General features: G+C 52.8%; 4 protein-coding genes; 3 read left to right on the top strand and 1 right to left on the bottom strand.

Annotated features, from left to right (window-relative positions):
• Positions 1 to 65: 65 nt before the first annotated feature.
• Positions 66 to 4,178, top strand: RCC_06872 (uncharacterized protein; the record flags this gene model as incomplete). Its single annotated transcript, XM_023772132.1, has 1 exon — positions 66 to 4,178. One exon carries the CDS (start codon positions 66 to 68, stop codon positions 4,176 to 4,178), a length of 4,113 nt encoding a protein of 1,370 aa, XP_023627900.1.
• Positions 4,179 to 4,626: 448 nt separating this feature from the next.
• On the top strand, positions 4,627 to 5,817 carry RCC_06871 (uncharacterized protein; the record flags this gene model as incomplete). The annotated part of the gene is made up of 1 exon (XM_023772131.1): positions 4,627 to 5,817. One exon carries the CDS (start codon positions 4,627 to 4,629, stop codon positions 5,815 to 5,817), a length of 1,191 nt encoding a protein of 396 aa, XP_023627899.1.
• A 148-nt stretch (positions 5,818 to 5,965) lies between these two features.
• On the bottom strand, positions 5,966 to 7,632 carry RCC_06870 (related to MFS myo-inositol transporter; the record flags this gene model as incomplete). XM_023772130.1 has 2 exons in its annotated part: positions 5,966 to 6,631; positions 6,682 to 7,632. 2 exons carry the CDS (start codon positions 7,630 to 7,632, stop codon positions 5,966 to 5,968), a joined length of 1,617 nt encoding a protein of 538 aa, XP_023627898.1.
• A 1,967-nt stretch (positions 7,633 to 9,599) lies between these two features.
• RCC_06869 (probable methionine synthase) lies at positions 9,600 to 11,912 on the top strand (the record flags this gene model as incomplete). The annotated part of the gene is made up of 1 exon (XM_023772129.1): positions 9,600 to 11,912. One exon carries the CDS (start codon positions 9,600 to 9,602, stop codon positions 11,910 to 11,912), a length of 2,313 nt encoding a protein of 770 aa, XP_023627897.1.
• Positions 11,913 to 12,492: the final 580 nt, after the last annotated feature.

The following is a 12,492-nucleotide window of genomic DNA, read 5'->3' as shown; positions in this document are numbered from 1 at the left end:
GATCAGAAGACGCACGCTCGCATGCCCCGAATCATGCTCCACATCCGCCTATAACCTCATCAAACATGCCGTCCAAGTCGCCCGGGAGTGAAAGTGCCTCTGCATCTCCATCCACCTTTACCCAACTCCTCCCCGGAGCTCCGACAGCCTCGCTACAGTCCTACACCACTTTCGTCTTCCGCTTCAAGCGATACATCGCCTACATCTCTGGCAGACAACTGAACATCCTGTCCTCTCCCACCAAATTGGTGCAGGCCATCGCTTTCCAGCGTGATTTGATCGCAATAACAGCAGACAATGGCAGTGGGAAGTTGGCCGTGACGGATGGTAATGACGTGTGGGTGTTGGAGCCAATTTCCGAGGGCTGGACCAAGCTGTGGTGGGAGGCAACATTAAAGCTACGGCGGGGAAGTGCAACAGACAAGGCGCAGTGTCTGAGTTGGGGGAATGAAGGGGAAGTGCTGGTGGGAGGACAGACAACCCTCTCCCTCTTCTCTACTCTGCCCTCCTCCCGAACCGCTTCTCCGTTGGAATCCAGCGACAGTAGAGATACGGCAGAGCCACGGACGGCATTGTGGGAAAAGAAAGTCGCCTCTCCCATCTTTCAGGCAGCCTTCAGTCCCACCTCTTCCATCATCGCAACCCGTGCCTGCTACGATCGGCTGGTCAAGATTTGGCGAAGGCTGTCATTCGAAGAAGGCTTGTTCGACCACACATATCYCCCTCATCCGGGAACAGTGACCCACTTCCAATGGAGACCACTCGACGCGAACGCCGAGGAGAGGCGAGGCAGTGGAATCAGTGGCAGGCATGAAGATGAGCCCGAAGTCTTGTACACCATCGCCACAGATGGCGTATTGCGGGTATGGCGAGCTGGTGGCATGCATGATCTGGACATCTTGATGCTGCACACTACCATCGACTTGGTCGGCGCCATTCCACAGTCTCCCACGGCGAGTTCGCATGGGTCTTCTCCTTCGAGCATACCTCCTCGATACGCACTCATCATCCCATCTGATCAATTTCGTGCGGCTCTCAATGCAGCCATAGGACTACCGCAGCAAGGTAAAGTGAACCATTCGAGGGAACTGCTGAAGGAGATGGTCTCTCAGCACCCAGATGTTGTAGTCGCGTTTGACGGCCAAGGAAGGATGTCCGCCTGGGGTCTACAGAGTGTTGGCCATAAAAGGCGGTCAGACACTCCATCTCAACCACAGTGGTTCCACATCACACACTCTGAAGGTCTACAGCTGCGGTTTCCTCCTCACACACCAGCTATATGCGGCTCCTGGTTCCAAGACGACAAATTCCACATCCTCTCCCATACACTCACGCAGAGTGGTGAGCTTGGCTGGTGGAGTGGAGATGTTGAGACCTTCTTCTCCCTATCAGCGAGCGGGCACGCTAGGATGTCGCCGACTACCACATGGACCGGACACGARACTGATGTACAGAACCTCCATCCTCATTCAAATGGTTTGGTTTCATGGTCTTCGGATGCTGTGAGTCTTTGGGATGCTGATGGCGCATCTAGCTTGAAAAGCAGGCTGTCATTCAGTGTAGGCTCCGAAATCTTAGCCGTCGCTACGATGATGGCGAAAGGAATTGTGCTTACTGTCACTGCCACTGAATTAGCTGCGTGGGATGACCGAGGATACAAGATCGGTCAATCAGAATGCAATGCCAGCAGCTCCGGCAGAATCCATGCTAATCTGCCTGAGAAGCTTTCGGATTCTGGCATTTTCATCTCGAATGATGGCGGCAGCGTTTTCTCGTGGACGTTGGATGTCTCACAAACAGCTTCCTCTGGATATGGACAGGCTGTAGCTAGTATCAAAGTCAGGTCTTTGGGCGATCGTAGCAGGTCGAACGACATGGCATTCGCTGTTCCGGTGTCCATGCCATTCGACCCAAGTCAGAGTTGCATCATCACCATTTCGCACACGGGCCGGCTGATCTGTCAGCCGGTATCTCAAGACAGCAATGCTGAACCCATCGCGGTCTTTGACACTGGTGTTGTAGAGCCAGCGCTCTTTGCCGCGACCGAGGAGTTTGCAGCGCTCGTCGCGCAGGATGGGAAGGAACTTACAGTTGTTGATCTCACCGATGGTTACTTGGAGCATCGCCAGATCTTGACCAGCCCCGCTACTCATCTCGAAGCGTTCAGTCCTAAATCGAGACACAATTTCCTCGCTGTTGGTCACGACACGACAGTCGGTTTGTTCGCTCAGGGGAGATACGAACACCATAGCGCGGGCCTGCCAGTGTGGGTGTTGGTCAAAAGCATCTCAATAGCTGGAATCGGACTGCACATTTCAGCATTGGCATGGACGTCCAAAGGCAGCCTTGCCGTTGCAGCTGGTAACAGTCTTTTCTTAACAAGTGCGAATGTTGAATCAGACCATCTGGATGTTGAGACCAGAGAAGCGAACGATCTCGACTCCGACATTCATTTGGCAGAGCTGGCTGCGCAGCTCAAAAGCCCCCTTCCAGCTTGGCACCCTAGCTTACTCTCACATCTCATCCATCACGGCCACTTCAGTCTGGTGTCAACGATACTCGTCAGGTTATCGCAACAGCTCAAGTTCTGGGGTACCGGCGATGAGCTACATCCCACACTTGACGAACCTCTCGAAGCTATCATTCAAGATCCAGACAGCTTCAATGCATGGCTCAGCGATGATGATGTGCATGATTTGAAGGAGCAGCTAATGGAGAAGGATTTGCCAGCGCTATCAAACGCAGAGCAGCGTCGTCTCCTGCACGTAATCGAGGCCATTGCTTACCTGCGGGAGCATGTCAAAGCGCTCGATAAAAATGCACAGCGATACTTGTTCAACTGGAAGTTGCAACTCGTGTACTCACAWGACATATCCCCAGGAGCAGACTCGCCGCAAACGAACGGTACAACCGCCTTACCTCAGTTCGTTCCCGAAATACCTTGGCGCGAGGTAGTTTTCGCTCAACACAGCACAACCCAACAAGCTCTTCTTGACATTCTCCTCCTGCACCACGACAACAAACTCACATGGCCTGTCGCCCGTCGATTGGGGCTAACGTCCTGGCTATCCGATCGCGAGGCCCTTGAACAGATATTCGAACAGATGGCGCAGTCTGCCTATCGCTCAGAGAGTCCCCCAGATCCAGTCAATGCAAGTCTGTACTTCTTGGCGTTGAGGAAGAAACCTACATTGCTCGCACTGTGGCGCATCGCAACCTGGCACAAGGAGCAACGAACCACGACCAACTTTTTGAAGAAAGACTTTGCACAAGCGGAAGCCAAGACTGCTGCAAGGAAGAATGCCTACGCTCTGATGGGGAAGCGGAGGTTCCATTATTCTGCCGCTTTCTTTTTGCTGGCGGATGATCCATCGAGTGCAGTCAGTGTGCTCGCGGGACAATGCGAGGACCCACAGTTTGCAATTGCTGTGGCGAGAATATATTGTGGTGATGGGTCTCCTGTGCTTCGGAAACTGCTTGAAGACCGAGTTGTCCCCCAGGCAAAGGCTGAAGGGAACCGATGGCTCCTCAGTTGGTGTCATACGATCCTGCTGGAGAAGGCTTCTGCCGCAAAGGTGTTGGTGGAGCCTCTGGATACTGCTGTCCCGAAGACTTGGGTGCAAGATGATCCGAGTACGTTGTTGCTGTACGCCGCGTTGAGAGGCAATAGTCCTTCTGAGCATGAGTACGATGCCGTCCTGCGATCTGCGAGGATCTTGAGACGGATGGGATTATGGTTGTTGGCGCTAGATCTTGTTAGAAGGTGGGAGTTCTTGGCGGTTCCAGCTCAAAGCAGTGCGAGTCTCAAAGATACTGTGACGGATGGCATCACGAACGGCATACGCGAACTCGATATCTCCGAGGAGCAGTCGGCAGAGACGAAGTCATCAAACCCGCCATCCCTTCTCGACAACTTCACTTCCGACCCATCGCCTCCCAAGGCAGAACCGCCGTCTCTCTTGGACAGCTTCACACAACCAGCGCCCGTCACCCTGGCCGTGGATGATGAGAGAGCTTCTCGAGAAGCTAAAGCCAAGGCTTTGTTGGAAAAGATGAAAGCTAAGAAGGATGCGGCCACTGCTGCTGTGTCCAAGAGTGGGAGTGAGAAGAAGAAGCCGGAGCCGACGCAGTTCAAGGAACCGGATGCGAATTCTTTGCTGGATAGTTTTGGATTTTAGGTACTTTGTGAGCGAGGAGTTGAGAGGTGATGTACATTAGGGCAATTTCTAATGTGTACAGTGCGCTTGTACTTCTTTCAACGCTGCGCTGGAGCATTTTTCTCTTCACGTTTCGGTCAAGATCTCGTTCACTTCTTGACTTTGTTCTTCTGTTTCTCTTTCCGAGCGCAGAAATTGTTATCTGGTATGTATAGTGTTGGGCAAACATGCTCTTGGGTCACGGAAGGGCGGTCACGACCTGCTTATATGACAGGTAGTGTGACTTGATCATTTGGCCTGTACGTGGTCGTCAATTCTAGGATTGGGAGGTTTTGTTAACGGTCTTGCTTTCCCTGGCTGCTCAAGCTTCTTCTCTACATATACTTGATAGGTAGGACACTCTTTCTGTGGACCTTGTGCCAACGAGAGTCTCCATCACTCTTTCACGATCAAAATTCACTCATCGAAGATGATCTTCGCATCAAGTTTCCTAGCTCTGGCTGTCTTGACGCTCTCCTTGCTTTACCCATCGATCGTCGATGCCTCCTCGAGAGCAGTCTATCTGGATCATGCAATGCATGCTACGGATGTTCTCAACCAACGATGGTATGAACACGGYCGAGGGCTATGGCAAGGGCACTGGTGGAACTCGGGTGCGACACTCGCTACTATCGGAGACGTTGCTCTCGTAAACAACGACTTCAAAAAGACTGCAAGCGACATGTTCTCCAATATCTTAGTCACCGCAAGAAATTCAAACAACGGCACCTTTYTCAACACATTTTTCGACGATGAAGGTTGGTGGGCTATGGGTTGGATCAAGGCATACGATTTGACGAAAGAGATCAAGTACCTTGCAACCGCCGAGGAGATCTTCACCGACATGCTCACGGGACAAGGCGCGAAGTGTGGGGGTATATGGTGGTCGAAAGAGCATGTCTCCAACTCAGCCATTAGTAACCAGCTGTTCCTTGCCGTGGCAGCATCGCTGGCGAATCGTGTCCACGGCAAGAAAGATCGATACCGCAAGATTGCGCAGAAACAAGTTGACTGGCTGCTTCCCTCTGGCATGATGAACGAGAACAACACTTTCAACGACGGACTCGATGTCACGAGCTGTAAGTTGACGGGCCCTGTATACTCGTACAATCAGGGTGTCATACTGGGAGCACTGGTTGAGATGCACTCACTCACGGGTGAGAAAAGCCACCTCCGTCGGGCTCGCGACATTGCACTGGGTGCCATCAAGCAGCTTGCGACTACAGAGGGTGGTATATTGACGGATCTCGGTTATCCTGCAGAGATGGACGCCACTGGTGCTCAGTTCAAAGGAGTGTTTGTGAGGAATCTCATGTACCTGCAAGCTGTACATGGTCAAAAGGAGTTTGTCAGATTCCTTCAAAAGAATGCAGACTCGATCTGGAAGTCCAATCGTCAACGAGATGGATCTTTCGGTGCTCTCTGGCAGGGTCCGATCAAGAGCTTATCTGCTGCTGCACAAGTATCTGCTCTGGACTGCTTGATCGCTGCTGCGGCGGTCTCACCCTTGGAGCATGGTGATGAAGGTTGTCTGGGAAAGGGTTGCGGCAGTGCCTCCACAGTCGTCACTGCTGTAGTGACTGTCACGAGAACTGCCGAGACAGCTGCCCCGACTGCGTGAGGTGAAAAGCGTTTGTATTTGAAAGGCGAGAAATTGCGGCAGTGCGACTCTTTGAATAGTCTGTGGAAGTACGAGTCTTGGAATGTCGACGAGGATGGAACTTGAGAAATGACAACACCCAGACCTAGTGCTAATTAATGCCCAGTGATCATGTGGAAAATACTCTTTGGCGATCTTCAAGCTCAACCCTTTTCCTCCTCTCGTGAAAGCCCTCAATGCTCTCGGTAACGCTCCATCCATCTTTCAACAGCTGACTGATACCTTCCAGCTCTAGGCCCGCAGTCTCCGGATAGATCTTGTATATCACGATCCAGCCAACTACACACACCAAAGCATACAGCGTGAAAGTTGTACTTGGTCCGAGGTAGTTCATCAGTGGTAGGAATGACATTCCAACCACAAAGTTGCTGCTCCAATTCGTCGAGGTTGCGAGCCCACTTCCAACCGATCGTACACGCAGCGGAAATAGTTCTGACTGTTGCCATGGGACGGTTCCCAATCCTACAGCATAAGCCGCAACGTAGAAGACCATACTGAGAAGCAGCACGATCGACCAGATCCCTGCGCCTGAGTCATCCACAATCTGTGAATCTCCTACGTTGATGAATAAGAACGCTGAAGCACATGCGAGTAGGCCGAAAACCATGAATGGAATCGAGCGAAGGAGGATGTTGCGGCGTCCGACTGTGTCGATGAAGGCAAATGCTACGAGTGTGAAGACGAAATTTGTCAGGGCGACGGAGAGGGAGGTTCCGATGGGGGATGTGAAGCCGACGAGGGCGAAGATTGTGGCTGAGAAGTACATGAGAGAATTCTGAGCTGAAGGTCAGTGAATTTGTTTCTGATTCTTGAGAAGTCACTTACAAAACCGCAGAGCTGCTGCAGTCCTTGTAGCATGCAAGCGATGATGAGCGCCCGTCTATTCCCGGGTATGCCGATTAGAGCTTGAGCAGTATCGTGAAAGTTGCCCTTAGAGCCAGTCTTGTTTTCCTCTCGAAGCTCATCCTGGACGCTGCTAAGCACTCCTTGTACCAACACGTTACGTTCAGCTTTGGGTACGTTCGCATAGACCTTGTTCAACACCGCTCGAGCTTTCTCGTCTTGGCCGGTCTGCAACAGCCAACGTGGCGTTTCGGGCATCCAGAACATAAGGCCAAGCTGTACAAGCGCAGGGAAGGCTCCAAGTCCCACCATCCATCTCCACCCAGAAGGCCATGATGCGAAGATCCAACCAATGAGGTATGCGACGACTTGCCCGCCAGTAATGAAGAGGGACTGTACAGTTACTAGTCGCCCTCTCAGTTCGGCCGGTGCGAGCTCGGTGATGTATAATGGAACGGCTCCGGAAGCCACACCTACTGCTGCTCCCACTAGAGCTCTCCCGGCGGCCATGGTCCATACATAGTTGGCTAGAGATTGGGTGATCGCACCCACAGTGAATAGGATAGCAGGAACAAGGATGACAGACTTTCTCCCAAATCGATCAGCGAAGAATCCGGTCGTTGGTGCCGATATTAGAGCGAGTAATGATGTTATAGCTGTGACAAGGGCTTTATCCGGGGTAGTGAGAGGTCGATTCGACAAATCCGATCCTATTGAAACCAGAGTACTGGATATGACCCCGGTGTCGAAACCGAATAGAAGACCAGATATTCCAGCAGAGCAGGTTAGGAAGCGAATGACGGGACTTGCATCGCGGAATGAAAGCGTGTATGCTGGCTGATTATTCGTGTCTGCGTCTTCGCGGGACAAGGACGAGCTCGAACGTCCAATCAAGGGCTCGTTCGCATCGGGATCGTCATGCGAATGTTGCATGCCTTCTAGTTGGAATGATTCATCCAGGTTGTCGATGGGAGTGGATTTAGTGATGTTTATGAGGATGGAATGAGGAAAGTGTGGTCGGCTTCACACGCGTGACACGTTCACATGCTAGGGAAAGTTTAAAAGTGTCTCAGCAGTCACTGTGCCAAGAATATTCAACGGCGCAATGCGTTCAACATTGAAGCAGAGCTTTGGAATGGCTTGCCGAGACAACTGCGTATCTCAAGGATCTGGGGACAATGAATACTCCGGACGAGTCGCTAAGTCGGAGAAACTACATGTGAATGATAATGCTATGGTGGTCCACATCTGGGGCTCTCAAACTTTGCCCGGCATGTTCACAACGGAGTCTTATAAAAAGTCGGCACGCTCATGAAACCCTCCCCGGTACCTGGTCCACGCATCAAAGTAAATATTCTACCAGCGTTGCGGTATAGGTTCTTTCTGAAATGTACCCCTCAACCGTGATGGACACCACATGGCATGTGAACCCTGCGATCTCCATCCCGGAGTAGTTTATCTGAACCACAGATGATCTGCCAGATCGCGCAGAGATCTTCAAAGGAGATGTACTCCGTAAGATGCGGGATGTTAAGATCTTGGCATGCTCGATACAAGATCTATGGGGGAAAGCTTCAGGTATTCTGCTGAAATCCAGTGTCGAGAGTGACCAGTGTTAATGCTGCAGTGTATTTGCGAACTGAAAAGAATGCTTTGATGAAATAGATAATGTTTCCAGCGGACAAACTCGCAACGGTCAGAGAGAACAATTGACCTCCTCTTGATGCTTCAACGCAAGATTGACTGAAAAGTTCACTTACGCTTTTCGGATTCTCTGGCCTTCTGAATTCTCGCCTCTGCAAACCGGATGAATCAGCATGTTGTAAACGTTCTCGTTGGCGAAACAAGGTCGCTGTCATCTCAAGACCACTCGTGCGGCCGCATCAACCGCAGCTTCTAGCCACGACGTTTGGACAGCTTCCATAGGCGTCATCGATCAACGCAACTGTGAGCATGCTTGTCCCGACAAGATTTGAGGCGGTAAGCCACGTAGCCTGTGAGACAAGGTCGTGTTGTTGTTGCTCAGGAAAGGAGAAACCACCGAAGCCTCACGTGTTCCATGCTCTACAAGGCGAAGCCGAAAGCCACCACAGGTTCTGCCCATACAGTGTGAGGATTTCAGATCTGACCTGCAGTATGCCGGGGACGAAACTCGCCGAAAAGCGAGTTCGGTAACCGGTCACCGGGAGAGGTTTGCAACGTGGACGAGACATGTCGGGAAGCTTCCACAGTGGACCGCTGTGATAGGAGCTCATAGCTCCGAGGAATACTGTTGAGAAGGGAGAGCAAAGAGTTGAGGTGGGCGCCAAAAACTCCAGTGTCGACGGACGGGAAGAGCTCGAGAGCACAGATCGTAAGCCGAGCAAGGATGATGACACGATCGCCGTGATGATGTGGAGAATGTGGAAACAAATGTGTGTCAGGGTCTATGCAGTGTATGCAGTGGTGTTCATTGAGGTTCTCTGGGGATTTCAGGGTCGTAATGCGTCTATTGACACGTCCATATCGTTCAGAGGAGGCTGTAAAGTGTAGATTGCGACTGCTGTGCGGACCTCCACCATCACGTCGATGTGCGCGTAAACATCACATTGGGGCAGAAAAGGTGATATCCACAAGCATTCCAGTGTTTCTGGCTGCTAACACCAATCGCTTGTGGATCCCCTGGTTTTATCACCGGCTTCGCTGCTGGAGTGCTCTCGGACCCCGCAGAGGCAAGCACGAAATGATGGTGGGGGAGTTTCCAAAGTTCTGAAAACCCTTTCTACGCTCACTTCCCATTGCTCTTCCTCCCTCCTACATCTACACCTCCTCAAACCTCCCTTCAATCCCCCATCTTCCTCGACTGAATCATTGCGTTTCGGTCTCTTCTATCTCGTTTCCACTCCACAGCAACCGTCAACATGGTGCAATCCTCCGTTCTCGGTTTCCCCCGCATGGGACGCCTCCGTGACCTGAAGAAGGCCAACGAGGCGTACTGGGCCGGCAAACTTTCACAAGAAGAGCTCCTCGCTGAGGGTAAAAGACTCAGACTCGAGCACTGGAAGATCCAGAAGGACGCCGGCGTCGACATCATTGCCAGCAATGACTTTGCCTTTTACGACCACGTCCTCGACCACATCCAGCTCTTCACCGCTGCACCAGAGCGATACACCAAGCACAACCTCGCACCCATTGACGAGTACTTCGCCATGGGTCGTGGCCACCAAAAGGACGGCGTCGACGTCCAGTCCTTGGAGATGGTCAAGTGGTTTGACTCCAACTACCACTACGTCAAGCCTACTCTTCAAGACAACCAGACCTTCAAGCTCGCCGCGGACCCCAAGCCCGTCCGTGAGTTCCTTGAGGCCAAGGAGGCCGGCATTGTGACCCGCCCAGTCCTTCTCGGACCCGTCTCTTTCCTCCACCTCGGAAAGGCCGACCGTAACTCGTCCGTTGACCCCATCACTCTTCTTGAGAAGCTCCTCCCAGTCTACGAGGAGCTCCTCACCAAGCTGAAGGAGGCCGGTGCCGAGACCGTCCAGATCGATGAGCCAATTCTCGTTTTCGATCTGCCCGCCAAGGCCCRCAACGCTTTCAAGCCTGCCTACGAGAAGCTCACCGCTCTCCAGGGCAAGGCTGGCCCACAGCTCGTTGTCGCCACCTACTTTGGTGACATCGTCCACAACTTCGACATTGTCGACTCGGCCCTCACCGGTGCCTACGCTCTTCACGTTGACTTGGTTCGCCACCCCGAACAGCTCAGCAAGGTCGTTGAGCACCTTGGTCCCAAGCAGATCCTCTCCGCCGGTATTGTCGACGGACGTAACATCTGGAAGACCAACTTCAAGAAGGCCATTGAGGTCATTGAGACCGCCATCCAGAAGGTCGGCAAGGAGCGTGTCATTGTTGCCACCTCCAGCTCGCTGCTCCACACCCCACACACTCTCGAGAGCGAGAAGAACCTCGACGCTGAGGTCCGTGACTGGTTCTCCTTCGCCAAGGAGAAGGCTGCTGAGGTTGCCATCCTGGCCAAGGCTGTCACCAGCGGCCCAGAGTCGGTCAAGGCTGAGCTCGAGGCCAACGCCAAGAGCGCCGAGGCACGTGCTACTTCCAAGCGCACCAACAACCCAGAGGTCAAGAAGCGTGTCGAGAGCGTGCAAAAGGCCGACTACGAGCGCAAGTCGCCCTTCCCAACTCGTCTTGCTGCTCAGAAGAAGCACCTCAACCTCCCAGAGTTCCCAACCACAACCATCGGATCCTTCCCTCAAACCAAGGACATCCGTATCCAACGTAACAAGTTCACCAAGGGCGAGATTACTGCTGAGGAGTACGAGAAGTTCATCGAGAAGGAGATCCAGGAATGCKTCGCAATCCAGGAGGAGCTTGGCCTGGACGTTTACGTCCACGGTGAGCCAGAGCGTAACGACATGGTGCAGTACTTCGGTGAGCGCCTCGATGGTTACGCCTTCACCACACACGCTTGGGTCCAGTCTTACGGCTCCCGTTGCGTCCGTCCACCAATCCTCGTTGGTGACGTCTCTCGTCCAGCTGCCATGACCGTCAAGGAGAGCAAGTACGCTGCCAGCATCAGCAAGAAGCCAATGAAGGGTATGCTTACTGGCCCAATCACTTGTCTCCGATGGTCGTTCCCTCGTGACGATGTCCACCAGTCCGTCCAGGCACAGCAGCTTGCTCTTGCCATCCGCGACGAGGTCGTTGACCTTGAGAAGGCCGGTGTCTACGTCATCCAGATCGATGAGCCAGCTCTCCGTGAGGGTCTGCCTCTCCGTTCCGGCTCTGAGCGCGAGAAGTACCTCAGCTGGGCCGTCGACAGCTTCAAGCTGTCCGCCGCTGGTGTTGAGGACTCCACCCAGATCCACTCTCACTTCTGCTACTCCGAGTTCCAGGACTTCTTCCACGCCATTGCTGCTTTGGACGCTGACGTTCTCTCCATCGAGAACAGCAAGTCCGATGCCAAGCTCCTCAAGGTCTTCATCGACGAGGCCTACCCACGTCACATTGGTCCCGGTGTCTACGACATCCACAGCCCTCGTATCCCCGGCGAGCAGGAGATCAAGGACCGCATCGAGGAGATGCTCAAGTACCTCAAGCCAGAGCAGCTCTGGATCAACCCCGACTGTGGTCTCAAGACCCGCCAGTGGTCGGAGACCAAGGCTGCGCTCCAGAACATGGTCAGCGCTGCCAAGTTCTTCCGTGAGAAGTACAGCAAATAGATGCTGACTGACTGATGGTCGGTCATGATCTATCTTGTTTGGTTTCGGGCGTAATACGGCGCACTCAACATGGGATGGTGTTTTCAATGGGCAGCGCTCAACAGCTGCTCTTCAACAAAGTGATACCCAATTTTACTCAACGTCTTATATCAGCGATGGAGTTCAACAAAGGATGGGGATGATGGAATGATAAAAAGCCTTGACGTATCTCAACGATCGTCAATGTCGTGGATAACGGGATTCCGCGACGATGCATGGCTTCGACAAAAGCATTGGCATTGGTGACTACTGTTTTATTAGGGCAGGATTGCCAACAATACAATGTACTGTGTTGACTTTGATAGATTTCGCCTTGCTCTCCCCTTCTCTGTGATGCCGCCGCTCTTTCTCGATGCCCTCAACTCGTTCCTGCTTGCCGACTGACTCCTGCAGGCGATGTCGCGGCATCTACACCAGCTTGCCTCAATGACCGCGACATTCTGTACTGACAACAACACATTGCTATGGCTTACCACAGGCTGGACTACGCATTGGCTACAAGGTCACTGCCCGAGGACCATCCTCATGCTATCCGCATCAA

This window comes from Ramularia collo-cygni (genome assembly GCF_900074925.1).
Source record: "Ramularia collo-cygni strain URUG2 genome assembly, contig: RCC_scaffold10, whole genome shotgun sequence".
NCBI lineage: Eukaryota > Fungi > Ascomycota > Dothideomycetes > Mycosphaerellales > Mycosphaerellaceae > Ramularia > Ramularia collo-cygni.
Note: the sequence above shows the minus strand (reverse complement) of the source record. Positions and strands in the feature narration are given on the sequence as shown.